The sequence below is a fragment of the Carassius gibelio genome, chromosome B11 (genome assembly GCF_023724105.1).
Source record: "Carassius gibelio isolate Cgi1373 ecotype wild population from Czech Republic chromosome B11, carGib1.2-hapl.c, whole genome shotgun sequence".
Lineage (NCBI taxonomy): Eukaryota > Metazoa > Chordata > Actinopteri > Cypriniformes > Cyprinidae > Carassius > Carassius gibelio.
The window spans coordinates 4,867,837-4,884,990 of NC_068406.1; the positions used below are offsets into that span (position 1 = coordinate 4,867,837).

Sequence of the window (17,154 nt, forward strand, 5' to 3'; positions counted from 1 at the left end):
AATAAAAGACATATTCAATGATTTAGGCTACTAAAGTAAGTTTGAGTGGCTAATTAAAATAGAATAAAACATCAAGGACTTTTGTTTAGATGAAAAATAAAGAGCATATAGTTTTAAAGTAACTCATATACATAGATGTATCTAAAGATCCTGAAACAGGACACATATGTTCCAAGTGGGTAGATATAGAATACCTGAAAGAACATCTAATCATCCGTCTGTTTATACTACAGAAATGATTGTCATATTTTTGGCTCTTCAGTGGGTTGAACACATTAATATACCTAAAGTAGTCATATGTTCAGACTCATTTGCAGTACTACCAAGTTTAAAGTGTGGCGAATCTTCAACAAGACAATTTGTCATTCATTTTTCAGAGTTTGTTCAGAATACAACCAAAAACAAATATTTATTTTGTATAGATACCTGCACATATAGGAATAGAAGGTAGTGGATCAGATAAAAACATTAAAATGCCAGACATCAAATTTAATGAAAGGAGAATTTTGGGGGTAGAAAGGAAGCTCTCGCCATAAAATTGGACACATTGCACTTAATCAGTCATTATTTATAAGAGGAAAAACATGTGTCTGGACTTTGTGTTAAATGTGATCTTCCTCAATCAGTTGAACCTATTTTAATAAAATGTAAAAGATATGACAACGAAAGAATACAACTTAGTTACACTTAAAATAGAAATAAACCAGATCTCATTTTAGAAAATATTAAATAAAGATGTGACTATAGAAATGTTTCAATGATTAAGTATCTCAAAGAGTTGATAAACAGGATTTAAAGAATCACTACTAAGTTTGTCACGTTTCAATCTGAGACGAGATATTTCTTACCTGTAATATTGTTAAATGGGTGATACTTTTAACTACATATGTATGGTTTAATTACTAGATAACACGACACAAACTTGGCAGAAGGAAAGTGTGGGTGGGTGGGTGTGTGTGTGTGTGAGTGTACTTGTTTGCATTCTCGGTACATTTATGTTGAGGTTGAAAGATCTAGGGGTTAATAAAAATTATAAATGTAACTAAAATAAACTAAATTAACTCGAATTAAACTACATATTCCTATATGGTCTGACTTGTTAAAAGATTTCACATCCATTTGACCCACTAAATGAACTGTCAGATAACCTCAGGATCACAGGCCTAAGCCATAAATTTGAAATTGTCGCGCCTTTGATCCCTGAATTTGATTACACACATTTTTTTTTTTTAAACTTTAGCCGACCTGCAGCGCACCATTTAGCTACAACACCAGAACCCCCGGAAAACTAATTAGATAACAGTTGAGTTGCAAACCCCCAAAAACCTTTAGATGTTTTTACGCCCGCTGATGTCTAACTGATATGCAGGCGACATCACACAGACACCAGATGCACGACACGGTCACGTTTCGCTGCACGACCTGAGACGAGACATTCCTTCCCTGTCATATTGTTAAATGGGGATGTTTTTAACTACATATGTCTGGTTTAATTACTAGATAACACGACACAAACTCGGCTGAAGGAAAGTGTGGATGGGTGGCTGGGTGTGTGTGTGTGTGTGTGTGTGTGTGTTAATTGTCATAGCTTGAGAAATTAAGCTTGACAAAAATAAAAGATATATCGACGGCAATAGTCTAAATTTAGACTAGTCGTAGATTAGAGTAATTAACTTAATACATTAAAAACAAACAATGCTTTTTTTTCAGTGCTGTTTTTTATTATTATTTTTTATTTTTTATTTTTTAAGACTAAAAGTAAATAAAATCGCCTAAAGCTACATCATTTAAAAAGTACAAATTGATCTTATGTTTAAACGGATTTAAAGTTTTCACTAATTAAGGACTGATGTCTATTTATTAAGAAATACTTAGTTTAATTATTTTAACATTTAAATCTATTTGACGCTGCTATCACGCCTACAGCGGGGCAGTCTCTAGCGCCGGAGGCGTGGTTTTTTTTCCGGAGCATTCCCCGAGCCTCATTCTAAGTGTGTCTGCGGCGCTGTCAGTATCGCTCAACGGAGATGCCTTGACACTTTGCTGTGAGATCTTTTTTTCTTTCGTCTAACTCTCTGTCAGTAACACTCTCGATTTTTAAAGTTGTAGTTAGTGGTAAAGTACAACATAGATTTGATTTGAAGGATCTTGTCTGATGGATTTTATTTTTGATCCGCGTAATGCCTACCATATTTTTTCTTTTCTTTTTAACTTTTTATAACATCGTGACAAACGCCAAGTTTTCTGGTTTGTATCGCCGCTTTACATTCATTTCTTTTTTAGTTTGAGGTAAGGTACAAATGCTAAATGCTTTCTTTTCTAACTGGTAACAAAACACCTTTTTAAATTTTTACAAGCTCTCACATCTTTTCCCGTGTTGCTTAACGAAAACACATCTGATAGTTTTGACTTGTTTAGTTGTTTTAGATAAATAACCAGTAACCTATTTTTTTTTTCTTTTTTATTTGTTACAACTTTAACAACGTTTTACACTTTTCCAACTACGAAAACAATCATTGCATCGTTCCCATTTTGTTTGTGTTATAACCTTTTTTCTTGAAATGCACTGTGTACTTAAAACCTTAATAAAAACTTCCCTTATACCATTTTAATGAATTCAACCTTTTCCACAGTTTAAAAAAAAAAAGCACATAGACCCCCAACACATTTTCACCCTCCCTCACAGAAATTCCTTCTTAGGGTCGTAAGTTCATATCTAGGTCACCGGGGTGTACAGGGAGGGGAGGGGTGGGGGGTACAAACAGGTGTCCAGAACAGATGGCTTTTATGACCCTCATCAATCAAATTTTTGACACATGGTATACTTTATCCTCTCTGATCACTCTGTGTTTGGTTCAAACTACCAAGAGATGAGCTTTGGACTGAGTTCAGTTCACCGCTTCATTTCCAAACAAAACGAGTTACAGACCACTAATGTCAATGAAGCATTGAATGTTCAATCTAGACGTGGCCTTTAGAGCAGACTTTAGGTTTAGAGGACTCTGCAGCTGTGCTGAAGTCCAGTGTTTTTAGGAGACTGATGTTCAGAGCACACGCTGACCCTCTGAGCGCTCGCTGGGAAACCCCAGAGCAAACACAGCGTGGCCTTGTGTCCACTAGAACCACACATCCTGGCACTCGCCTTCTCAGAAAACCTGCTGTTAGAGCAAGTAGGTTAAATGTGCTTTCGTGGAATCACCGTGGACTTCACTATAGCAGCGAGCCAGACAAAGCACTTACCTTTAACATTTACTAAAAATTTAAATTTCATTCAAAATAGAAAAATTGTCCGACTAAGCAAGCAATCATACTGCATGTAGTTTCAGCAGCCATTTTTCAAGTCTGATATTTTTCCTGAATACACATGGCTGATCTTATGTCAGTTCAGAATTTCATGTGGGAAAAAAGCACTTTGTAGCAGTGGCTACGATGAACAACCTGGCAAATTTCAGACACAGTAGCACCAAATGGTAAACTTCGGATATAGACCATAAGCACAAGCTGCTCCTCATTTGTTTTGCACACAAGCATCTATAAATGAAGAGTTTTTCTCTCTTTCTAGTCTCTCCGTTGTGTAACAAACATCCCTTCATGAAGATCTGCAGCACGGTCTGCACAGCTTCATCCAGCGACGGACAAGCTTCACTCCTTACTGGGTTATGTCTCATAAGTTAAGGAATCACAGGTTAGTTCTTGAGCTGGTGTCCGCTCAGGTAAAGAGAGCGGCTCCTGCTGCAGACGTCCCAGCGTCCTCCTGGCTCTCTGTGATGGACAGGGCCAGTTCTGTCACAGCCGTTCACTCGGACCGTCAGGTCAGCGCTCGATGAAGCGGAGGTTTATCTGTCTCTCTGGCACCAGAAGAGTTCTGGTCATCGGCCGGACCGGACCGCTATCCTCCGCCGGCTCCACGTTAAAGTGCATTAAAATCTGTGAGAAAACAAGCCATGCATTAGTGGTTCAGTCACGACCTTATGATTAAACGTTACGAGCAGTGTTGGGGAAAACGCATTACAACTAACACAAGTTACTGTCCGTAATCAGATTACTTTTTCAGATTATATTTTTAATATAAAAAAAACAAAACAAGCAAGCCCTGCCCAGATTTAAAAAGTTACGTAACGCATTACTTTCCATGAAAAGTAACTGAAAAGTAACGTATTACTTTCCATGAAAAGCAACGTAACATTACTTTCCATAAAAAGTAACTGAAAAGTAACGCATTACTTTCCATGAAAAGTAACGTACTGATTTACATGAAAAGCAATGTAACATTACTTTCTATAAAAAGTAACTGAAAAGTAACGCATTACTTTCCATGAAAAGTAACGTACTGATTTACATGAAAAGCAAAGTAACATGACTTTCCATGAAAAGTAACTGAAAAGTAGCGTATTACTTTCCATAAAAAGTAACGTAACGCATTACTTTCCATAAAAAGTAACTGAAAAGTAGCGTATTACTTTCCATGAAAAGTAACGTAACGCATTACTTTCCATAAAAAGTAACGTAACGCATTACTTTCCATAAACAGGGTATATACTGCAATCCTTAAGTTAAATTTACTACTTTTTAATACATTTTTCACTACCTTCAGAATATTTTTTAAAACCATCACGACACTGAATTGCAAGTGTTAATCAGCGACCTTTCTATTATTTACACAGATTTTGACATATATAACATACAAAAAATAATAGATTTAGAGACTGATGTTGACAGCATATTGCACATTTATTTCACTTAGTAAATAAAAATAAAAGAAATACCATAAAATGTGCAATGGAGAAAATGGACAGACCGAACAATAATCCTGCCTGTTAGTGTTGTCACGGTACCAATATTTCAGTATTCGGTACCGATACCAGTGAAAATCCACGGTTCTCTGTACCAATTTCGGTACCAAAGCAAAACACAAAAATTTGCTAATAAAAAAAAAAAAAAAACTTTTTAGCACTAAAAATAATACCAATGCCATTCTTTATACTTATTTAGAATTGTGTTTAAAGTTTTTCTACAAGTTATATAATTATGAAAAACAGTAAACAAGTTTCACCCAAATTTAATTTGTCTTTTAATTTATCAAATTTAAACACATTTTATGTTTGGTAAATAAAGGGGATTTGCTATTAAAATTAAAACATGGAAGAAATATTGAGATTTTTTTTTTTTTTTTAAATAAAGTTTTTTATTTTTTTGCAACAGTGGTAGCAGTATCACATACGTTTTACTAAATAATAGTAATATTTCTAGCACAATGCCCTTATGTAAAAATTTTCTTTTAGGCCTAATGAATGCATATTTGTCATTTTGAAATTGCTATTTGCGCATTAGCTCCGCCCACTACCGGAGAAACCGGTATGTCTTCTGCTTTTTCGAAAATGAATATGAATAATTCTAAATGAACTCCATTATTTTGACAGGAGAAGACAACAGATGCTGAAATTAATGCAAGCGTCATGCGCTTCAGTCTATGCAGTAAATAAACCAGCACGTCTCTGCCATTCATTAATTCACACAGAGACGCGCAGAACACGGATTCATATTTCAAGCAACTTTTGCGGCTTAACATTTACAGATACTGGTCCATATGGAGATTTGATTTGATTAATTTATGCTTTCACAAATTCCATGACTTTCCATATTAAAATGTAGCTAAGTTTCATTTACATGACTGGATTTTGAGATTCCGTACTCGTTTTCTGCTTCGCGGAAATCATAGCGCTGTATGCGTCAAGAACCGGGTTTGAACGGGACCTCGGTACTACCGGTCGTTAACCCAGCTATTAGAAAACTTGCATTTGTCCATGAAGACGACGATTATGGAGCCAGAAGAGTCTCAATAAAGATAAATGCACACACTACAGTCACATATGCACACATAGGATTCATACATGCACACACATAATTCATAAATACACACACAGGATACACAAATGCACACAAGATTCACAAATGCACACAAAATTCACAAATGCACACACAAAATTTAAAAAGCACAGAAGATTTACAAATGCATACAAAATTCAGAAATGCACACAAAATTCAGAAATACACACACAATTTAGAAATGCAAACAACATTTACAAATGCACTCAGGATTCACAAATGCACAGGACAAGATTCAGAAATGTATTTCTGATGCACACACACATATATCTTGATTTACAAACTGCTTGCGGTCTGTGAACTTCACTGCATTTGTGTGTGAATTTTGAGACTCCCCTGACTTGGCTCTACACACAAATGCCTTTTTTTAAACAGGGAATGATCTGCAACCAATCAGATATCTCCCTTGTTTTAGCCAATCACAAGAATGCACCCCACGTGGGGGATTGTTTACTTATAAGCCAATCAGCGAACGACTCACTTTCCTCACGTCACGCAGCGAACGACTCACTTTCCTCAGCGAACGACTCACTTACCTCACACAGCCGGCGACTCACTTTGCGCAGCCAGCGACCCACTTTGCGCAGCAAACGACTCACTATCCTCACCCAGCGAGCGACTCACTTACCTCACGAGACACGCAGCGTACGACTCACTTTCCTCACCCAGCGAGCGACTCACTTTCCTCAGCGAACGATTCACTTTCCTCACGAGTCACGCAGCGAACGACTCACTTTCCTCACCCAGCGAGCGACTCACTTTCCTCAGCGAACGATTCACTTTCCTCACGAGTCACGCAGCGAACGACTCACTTTCCTCACCCAGCGAGCGACTCACTTTCCTCAGCGAACGATTCACTTTCCTCAAGCAGCGAAGTTGAGCGAACGATTCACTTTCCTCACGAGTCACGCAGCGAACGACTCACTTTCCTCACCCAGCGAGCGACTCACTTTCCTCAGCGAACGACTCACTTTCCTCACGAGTCACGCAGCGAACGACTCACTTGCCTCACCCAGCGAGCGACTCACTTTCCTCAGCGAACGATTCACTTTCCTCACGAGTCACGCAGCGAACGACTCACTTTCCTCACCCAGCGAGCGACTCACTTTACTCAAGCAGCGAAGTTGAGCGAATGATTCACTTTCCTCACGCAGCGATCAACTCACTTTCCTAAGCGAACGACAGCCGGAGACCCACTTTTCGCAGCCAGAGAGCCACTTTCCTCTCGCAGCGGACCACTGACTCTCTCTTCATGTAGGGACTGAATATTGTAATTAAAGTGACTTCTATATTGCATCCAAAAGAATATTTAGATATATTTAAATATTCAAAAAGGTTTAAACATTTTTTTTTTTTTACTTTCATTAAAATATTTCAATAAAATGAAATAATTGCCTATTGCAAATTTATGAATCCATGGTTAACTTTTTTTCTGCAGTTTCTGGGCTATATGTATTGAGACATTTTTAAATTTATATTTAGTAAAAAATAATAAAAAATAAACCTGAATTGTAATCTAAACATCTGTATTTTCATACAATTTAATACAATTGCTGTGTGAACACGTTCATGTGATTGGCTTATAAGTAAACAATCCCCCCACATGGGGTGCATTCTTGTGATTGGCTAAAAGAAGGGAGATATCTGATTGGTTGCTGATCATTCCCTGTTTAAAAAAAAGCATTTGTGTGTGGAGCCAAGTCAGGGGAGTCTCAAAATTCACACACAAATGCAGTGAAGTTCACAGACCGCAAGCAGTTTGTGAATCAAGATATATGTGTGTGTGCATCAGAAATACATTTCTGAATCTTGTCCTGTGCATTTGTGAATCTTGTCCTGTGCATTTGTGAATCTTGAGTGCATTTGTAAATGTTGTTTGCATTTCTGAATTGTGTGTGTATTTCTGATTTTTGTGTGCATTTCTGAATTTTGTATGCATTTGTGAATCTTCTGTGCTTTTTAAATTTTGTGTGTGCATTTGTGAATTTTGTGCGCATTTGTGCATCTTGTGTGTGTATTTATGAATAATGTGTGTGCATCTATGAATCCTGTGTGTGCATATGTGAATGTAGTGTGTGCATTTATCTTTATTGAGACTCTTCTGGCTCCATAGATGGTTGTCCAGTCGTTGAAGATATGCCTTGAAGCAAGTCTAAAATAAAACGTAAGCCAGCCACTTCTGTTGAGCGCGCAGTGTTCTGAGATGATGCCGAACGACCACTGAATATGACGTCAGCATCAAACATACAGTGAGACGGAGACGGAAGATCTTTGATTATGTGCCCAGATATGCTAAAGCCCATATAGACGAACTAACACGAACGCAGATAGAATTTCAATCAGAATAAGACACCTGATAGTCTGGAAAAAATAATACCTAATTTTGAAAAAAATAATACCTCTGAGACCACATTTAACACTTTTAATGGCCTTAAATTTGACCGTTTTGATTTATCACTTTTTAATACTTTTTAAAACCCCGCGGACACCCTGATAAAAAGTAACGTAACGCATTACTTTCCATAAAAAGTAACTGAAAAGTAGCGTATTACTTTCCATAAAAAGTAACGTAACGCATTACTTTCCATAAAAAGTAACTGAAAAGTAGCGTATTACTTTCCATGAAAAGTAACGTAACGCATTACTTTCCATAAAAAGTAACGTAACGCATTACTTTCCATAAAAAGTAACTGAAAAGTAGCGTATTACTTTCCATGAAAAGTAACGTAACGCATTACTTTCCATGAAAAGTAACTGAAAAGTAACAAAACCTATTACCTTCCATGAAAAGTAACTGAAAAGCAACGTAACGCATTACTTTCAATGAAAAGTAACTGAAAAGTAACGTTAGGCATTACTTTCTTTAAAAAAAGTAACTGAAAAATAACGTAACATATTACTTTCCATAAAAATTAATTGAAAAGTACCATAATGCATTAATTTCCATAAAAAGTAACCAAGTAACATAATTAGTGTAACGCAATATTGTAACGCATTACTTTTAAAAGTAACTTTCCCCAACACTGCTTACGAGGCTAAATACATACGCACAGATGAACCTGACAATAAGATCAACAGCATGCACTTAGAAAACCCCTGGGGTGAGTTCAGAGTAGCTGAGATACCCGAGACAGCGCCAGGTAGAGCTCCAGTTCAGCGATGCGTCGGCCGACACAGCTGCGCTTGCCCACTCCAAACGGCACGGAGGCGTACGGGTGACTGCCCTCGGAGCGGCTCAGCCAGCGCTTGGGGACGAACTCGTCCGGATCGCAGAACTGCCGCGGGTCACGGGACGTGGCGTAGTGACACAGAGTGATCAGCGTCTATGAGGATCGAGCAGACACAGACCTTCACATCAGCAACACAAAGTTTACACCCACGACTGTCATGTGACTGCGTTCTTTCTACATTTAATCAGAATTATTGCACTTTCATGTAAGCACAAATCAAGGGAACATCAACTCGTAGTTTAGTTTATATAAACAAACACTCTTTACACTATGAAGAAAATTCCCAGCTGAAAAAAATTATAATGGTTTTCACTAGAATACCATTGCAAACCATCAACTTTTAACAATTAAAACAGTTAAAATTGTATTTATTTATATATTTATCGATTTTTAAAGATGCATTTAAAGACTGGTAATATTCTAAGATCATACAATCCTCATCAATAGAGACATTTTAGGCTTAATATTAAAAAAAATGTACATTGTGCACAAGTAGTTCTCCAAATAAAGTTTATTTATCAATTTTATACCAGTAAGTCTTGAGTGATGTGACAGTAAAAATATTAATAGATCTCAACTAAAAAATAAATGCATTTTAAATGTATTCTTTTTTTTTTTTTACTAGGGCAGTTAAAATATTGCACATTTATGCTTAAAGGGATAGTCTTCAGTCATCATTTACTCTCATGTCATTCCAAGCCAGTATGAGTTGCTTTCTTATGTTGAACATAAAAGATGATATTTTGAAGATTGCTGGTGAACAAACAGTTGCTGGTTCCCACTGACCTCCATAGTATTATTTTTTTTTTGGAACGACATGAGGATGGGTAAATGAAGAAATGAACTATCCTTTTAATTAATTGATTTATTAAGCAAACCATCAGAGTTAGAGTGTGTTTTATAACCCTGCATCAGGCCTGCTGGAGTGTGCAGTACTCACGTTTTTTGGGATGAGGTATCCGCCGACGGTGATATCTCTGTCTGTGATGACTCTAGCGTTGGCTGGGATCACAGGATACAGCCTGGAGAGCGTTCAATGCTTTATTTTTATACAGCGCACAGGATGAACTGTTTGATGACACGAGAGAAGGCTCATACCTGAGGATCTCCTTTATCACGGCCTTCATGAGCGGCATGGCAGCCACATCACGCGCCTCGGGGACGCTGCGGTCCTTCATCACGCGCCGAACCTCGTCCCGCAGCGCCGTCTGGACCTCAGGGTGCCGCGAGAGCTCGTACAGAGACCATGACAGCGTGCCGGAGATCTGCAGCACACATACACAGCGTGAACACATCCTCCACACACAGATGTTACACCAAAACACCAGTGTTCACTGCTCTCCAAGGATGGAGAGACATCAGATAATCAGGTCAGATCTTGCATCACCACAGTCAGAACTCCCTAAAACAGCTTTCATCACAGATCTAGTCTTCAGGGAATCAGCACTTCCTGTTCTAGCTTGACCGAAACCTTATATAACAGGCATTTCTAGTGTTCATCTTATGATAAATGGCTTGTTGTATTTCTCAGTTTTGGATAAAACATTGTCTGCCAAAGTGATTTCAGATGATTACGGTTCACAGAAATGCGGATTGATTGAAAGGTGCAGTCAGTGTGTTTTTGGTAACACTTTATTTTAAGGTGTTTTTTGTTACAGTGTAACAAAACATTGAAGTACTGAGTAATATTAATTAACTAGTACATGTACAGTACTTACTATATGGTTAGGGTTAGTGTTTATGTATAACTTATTGTTATTATAATAGTAAGTGCATGTAATGTGTAACAAGAAAACCTTCAAATAAAGTGTTACCTGTTTATGTTAACGCAGCACGATTAACTTAGTTAATAAGTTACTATTAACTCAGTTAAAGTGACTGAAGGATGATGACTATAATGAAGGGTTATTAGAGCTATTATAGTTATTATAATATACTTTTCTTTCCAGCTAGTTAACAAGGCAACACTTCTCATTTTCATTTAGTTCAACTATCTCAATTCAATATAACTGAATAAAAACTATATTAGTGTCCATACCAACTCACAATAACGTTCGGTTTATGATAAACGCTGGAAATACATTTCTGAAAGTGATTTCAGTGATATCGCATATTGAATATTTTATATTTCCATATTAATCTGTCCTGCTGACCCTTCGTTCAGAAGGTGGGAGGTGTTTTCTGGCTCATACCGTGTCGACGCCAGCGAGCAGCAGCTCCGTCACATTGCTGTACACAGATTTGAGAGGAACCCCGGCCTGAGACAGGAAGTAAGTGAGGTATCGTCCCTCTAGACGCTCTCCTCGAGCCATCTTCTGCCTCTCCTCCTCGAGACGCTGGTCGATGTGACCTTTAGCTGCGGTGACACAGAGAGATTCAACATCAGAAACCTCTTATACATCCACAGCTCAGATGAAGAACTGTTGGAATGTCTTCTATAGAGACGTGTATATGATCTACTGGATTCCTTATGAAACACTACAGGAGTAGTGCAGCCAAATATCAAAATGTGCTCCCCTCAGATTTCATCACATGCAACCCAAGCGAAAATATGAGTGCATAATCCATAATAACAATTCCTCCAGTGAAAAAGTGGTCTGAATCAGGAGAGAAATCTGCACAGATCACAGCTTTGAACAAATTAGGATTTTGACGTGAGAGACAACAGGAGATGCACTTTCGCACTGTTATAGACTCCTATTTTAGTTAAAAGCGTCTTAATGCTGGATTTGTCTTCTTTTCTGCAAGGTGTACTCGTTTCAGTTTCACACTCATGAGGTTGGAGAAACTCCAGTCATGGGAACGGTTTCAGCTCCAGAGACACTCACCGAACTGGAACATGTAGTCCCAGCAGCGGCAGAAGGTGTCCCAGGGTTTGGGGAGCAGCCGGTGGAGCCAGCGAGGCATGGCCATCGTGAGGAGCGTCATGACAAACATGGTGTTGATGGACTGGATGAAGCGCTCCGTCTCCACAGGAACCACCGGGTCGAGACAGCCGATCCTGGACTCAAACAGCACAGACGAGATCCCTGCAGGAGCAGCACAAGACTTCTTTAAAAACCAGGAAAGAATGCCGTGGTTTAGTGAATTTAAGACTTTCTGCTTGATTTAAGATCTTAATTGGAAGAAGCATGAATCGAGATTTGTTAATTTTTCTGATGCATAAAGGTGCTTAAAAGGTTCTTCACAGCGATGCCACAGAAAAAACATTTTTGGACCATCCCTTCCTTGCTTTCTTATAATCTGAAGAACCTTCTTTTGCCACAAAGAACCTTTTGTGAAACACAATGTTAAAGGATCTTCATGAAACCATTTAGACAAAGAAAAGGTTCTTCCATGGCATCGTGAAGCACCTTTATTCTTTTTCAGCTCAGTTGTAATGAAAGCTCGTTGTGGGTGTACCTTCCAGACCGAAGCAGTAGAACTCAGCAGAGATGTCTGTGACGAGGCCGCTGGAGCTCTGCTGCGAGCGTAGCTTGAGTTTGTGGATCAGGTCGGTCACGACAGCGTTCAGGGGGCCGTCATACGCCTCCACAGCTTTGGGCCGCAGCATGTGCTTCCCCAGGAGACTGCGCACGCTCTGCCACTCCTCGCCTTCACTGCATCACACATTTAGAGGTTACAATTTAGTGAAATCCCCTTATTGGACTAAAAAATATTGAATTAAAATCACAAAAGCATAAATCGATATTCAATCTCATATAACTACATTGATTTGTATGTTGATCTATAGGAATTTGGGATGTTTAATATTAGGCTTTTGTTTAAAATCCACCACCGTGGCTCCGCCTACAACATCAAGCTCCGCCCCCTGGATAAAATACGCTCCCCTGGTTATGTTTGGCTACTTTTGCCAGTATAACCCATATTAAAAATGTATTTCTTAATATTTTTCTGAACATTCAAAATATAATATTTTTTTATCATTTATAAAGGCTTTTTTTTGGTTATGTGTTAATGTTAAGGACATTTTTGTAAAGATTATGGGATCGTTTTTTTATTTTTTGGATATTATTCTGAAACGAGAAGCAACATTTAAACTGTATTGTGTGTTCATACAGCTTCAGTACAGTGAATAATTGTTCAGTTCTCATTAACCACTGAATTCCTAACACCTGCAGCAACCGATTATTACTCTACACGCTTCCCTGGTGTGTGAGATGCATGTAAAACTGGCTCCTGCAACCAGGGTTTTAACTGAATCATGACGGACGAGCTGCATGCATGCAATCTGCTTGTATTGCTCTGAGCGAGCGCTTGTACCCACGCCGTCAGGAGTCCGTATCCCTCTCCACGGAGCCTGCGGTAGTCCTTCCAGGACGAGAGGTCGGAGCGCATGGGGTGCGTGCCCTCCTGTCTCAGCACCTGCTCGATCAGCTCCGGCTCGGCCACATGCACCGTCAGGATGGGCCCGAAGCTGGCCTTCCACACGGCCCCGTACCTCCTCCGGCCCTCCAGCTTCAAACACAGCCACAGAACACACTTTTAAAACACATTACAAATGATGTGGATTGGTCTCAGTGTCTGCCTCTTTTTCATACTCCTTGTGCTTGTGGTGTCAAAATGACAGACCTACAAAAAAATGGGTATCATTTTCTCATATGCTATATTATTACCAAGTATCAGATTCAATCTTCTTTCAGCTTGTTTGCTCTCAGTTGAAACACAGGTTTTGGGATTGTTCCTGAAACTGATCGTCGGCCTCATTGATCTGAGCTTTTGCTCCTCATCTGTTCCACAAATAACGCTTGAGGAGCAAGAGCTCAGATCAATCAGTTCCTAGTCCTGTGCTGACTGACAGAAAACAGGCTGACGTAAAGAACAGAATCCATCATGGAGCATAAAGAGAGATTTAGAAACTATTTGGCTAGGAATACCAAATTAAAAGGACTTCCAGCACAGCACGGGTTAAAAAGAAAAACACTGTGATATTTTTCAGTTTGTTTCCCTAGCCAAAGAAAAGAATGCTTCTTATTAGCCTACTTTTTTTATACAATACAATTAATCTTAATAAACTGGATGCTTTCACTACAACTTTAACAGAATGTAATAAGCGAGCAGTGACGTTTCGACGGGAGATCGCGCGCACCTGCAGCTGATGGAGGCGCGAGAGTCCGCGTCTGAAGAGCAGGTCCCAGATGAAGCCCCCGGATGAGGGTCCGGGCATCTGCTCCAGCGTCTTCACCTGGCGTGACGCAGCGCACGCGATGACGTCAGCCCAGCGGTCCGCGCACCTGAGCAGCGGGAGCGCGCTCCTGCCGGCCATCCTCAGAGCCTGCGGTAGCATCCTTCACAGGACGCTCGTGCAGCGGGACTCTATTTATAGCGAGACTTCCGCGCACACCTTTCCTCGGCTCAGCCAATGGCGTGCCGGGGAGCGCCGAGGCCCCGCCCATCGGCCTGACCGATACGCGGAAACCTCTTCAGATGAGCAGCAGTCGATGGATCCATGTATTGACGGGTGATGAAGTAACCGGAGAGTGTTTTCCATCGAATCATGAGACATCACACAGGGTTCAGTGGTCTGTGAGGGTCACAGGAGGCCATGATGAGCTCTGACCTGATTCCAGTGATCGTGTCTGTGTGGGGTAATATATCAACAGTACTGAGAAGCACTCTCAGATGTGCACTGGGACAGATGCCTTTCACAGAAACCCGATGATAGAGAGGCGTATCTGCTGGAATCACATTAGGGTCATTCCTACAGTTTGGTCGACGTTATGTCCCCATTTAAAAAACGCTGAGTGGTGATTTTGCATGCAAAACAAAAATGTATAATAATTAGTACTTAATAACAATAAAATCATCTTTTTGAAGCACTTGACAGAGAAATCCCATGCATGCTTTTTTTTTTTTTTTTTTTACACGTTCTTCCTACATGTCAATCTTCTGCTAGTCTGTTGTTCTTCCCTAGCTAGTAATGGGCTTCATTCACCAGGTCTGTGTTTCCCAAAAGCATCATAAGACTGGGTTGATCATAGCTTCATTGGTTTCACTGGGTCTAAGCTGTACATAAACATGCAATGATTTTGGGAAACACAGCCCAGTATGTTCTTCTGATAGACATTTTTTTCCCTCTGATAAGACAGAAATGTAATATATATATATATATATATATATATATATATATATATATATATATATATATATATATATATATATATATATATAGACCGACAGATAGATACATGGAAAGATTATTCCAAACCTGCAGGAGTGACTCATTAACACACAGTCTCTATTATAATCAGGCACGAGTGTGTGTCGGTGAAGTTAGATGCGGTGGAGCTGCAGAAATGCACATGTGCTCAGTGTAATCAGTGTTGCAGAGATCCTGGGAACTGGCTTTGATTCCTGCATTGACGCAGCGTAAACACAAGCTTGAACAAACATCAGGAGCTCTAGTAACACTGCCAGGAAGGCTATTCCAAACGCTCCTTCTCTCGGGTCAGCCAGCTGGACTTTTTGTGACCTTAATGGACAGACTCTAGTGTGACAGAAGACCGATCAAGAGTGTTCGTATTATATCATATTCATCATGCAAATGTGAATTTGAATGCAAAAGGAAGAATGACCCCAGACAGATCCAAACATAACATTCTGCCTTCGCTTCCTTTCACGGCAGGAGGTGAGTGTTTATCATCGCTGACACTATAGACTGGGTTTATCCTTCAGGAGCGTGCTATATCCACACAGCCGAGCATACGGTGATACAAGAGCAAAAGACACCTGAACAGGTCAAACTAGGGCCTTTGCTTTCTAAGTATAGGAATGAGGTGACGGGTGAAGTTATGTGGAGGAAAGGTCAAAGGTCGTACCAAGAAAAGAGCATTCTGACTGTCCGCTGAACCTACCTGAAGAACACAGGCTTGATTCGTTTCTTCTTTCTCAGGTTGCACAGTCACTGTCAGCTATGTTTTTGATTCATTTAACGGGAGAGAAGAGAAATAAAATACCTTCAAAGGCAACACGTGATTAATGTTGTGAATCTTCTAGCTACTTAAGCACAGAATGCATATATCTCAATATCTCTTTAATTAATTAATAACTAGAAAGTGCATTAAAAACAATATCTGTGGTAGAAACATACTGTATCTGAAAGATGTCAAGAATTAATCTACGGTGAGTGACGCATTGCTGCCACACACATTATATTTTCAACCCAAATATGTCATAATAATGAGAAGTTATGTTGTTTTAACGTCTGTTCTTGTAATAACGAGATATTACATTGTTAAAATCACATCTCTTTCTGATTAAAATTACATATTTTCCCATAATAACGAAATGTAGCGTCCTTAAAATTAGATATTTTCTTGTAAAAACGAGATGTTACATCATTAAAATGACATTTTTCTCATTAAAACAACGTAGTTTCACATAATAATTCCATATTTTCTTTTAATAACAAGATCTTATGTCACTAAAACAACATTTATCATTATAAAACAGGATATTTGTCGTTAAAATTACTTTTCTCATAATAACGAGACGTTACGTCTTGTTCTTGTTAAAACAACATAATTTCTTGTAATAAAATGAGATGTTACTTTATTAAAATATTTTTTCTCGTAATAACGTGTTACTTTGTTAAAATTACATCTTTTTCTCATTAAAATTATATCTTTTCTCATAATAACGAGATATGTCATTAAAATGACATGTTTTCTTGTAGTAATGAGGTTACATCGTTAAAATTACACATTTTTCTCATTAAAAGATATATGGTTAAATTATGATCAGAAAAAAATAGTTATTTTTGAATAATTGATTCTGGGCTTGGAATATTTCTTGATTTGAATTACTTTAAGTTTGATTTACCACCAAATAGAAATAAGAACGAAAATAAATAAAGAGAAATGACAAAGTATTTATTTCATTATTATTTATATTATTATTATTATTATTATTATTATTCTTTAATTCTGTTTGAGAAACCGAAAAAAGGAAAATTAAGCTAGATTTTTTTGGTATTTTTAATTTATGGGTAAAAAAAGAAGAGCTTTAATATTTGTTTCACACACATTAAAATGATTTA

General features: G+C 38.5%; 1 protein-coding gene across 1 annotated transcript; it reads right to left on the reverse strand.

Moving 5' to 3' along the window:
- Positions 1–3,234: 3,234 nt before the first annotated feature.
- Positions 3,235–14,418, reverse strand: LOC127968595 (25-hydroxyvitamin D-1 alpha hydroxylase, mitochondrial). Its single transcript, XM_052569894.1, has 9 exons — positions 14,206–14,418; positions 13,384–13,574; positions 12,519–12,715; positions 11,945–12,145; positions 11,309–11,472; positions 10,215–10,381; positions 10,057–10,138; positions 9,012–9,209; positions 3,235–3,927 (listed from the first exon to the last, which is right to left on the reverse strand). Exons 1-9 carry the CDS (start codon positions 14,401–14,403, stop codon positions 3,814–3,816), a joined length of 1,512 nt encoding a protein of 503 aa, XP_052425854.1. The 5' UTR covers positions 14,404–14,418; the 3' UTR covers positions 3,235–3,813.
- Positions 14,419–17,154: the final 2,736 nt, after the last annotated feature.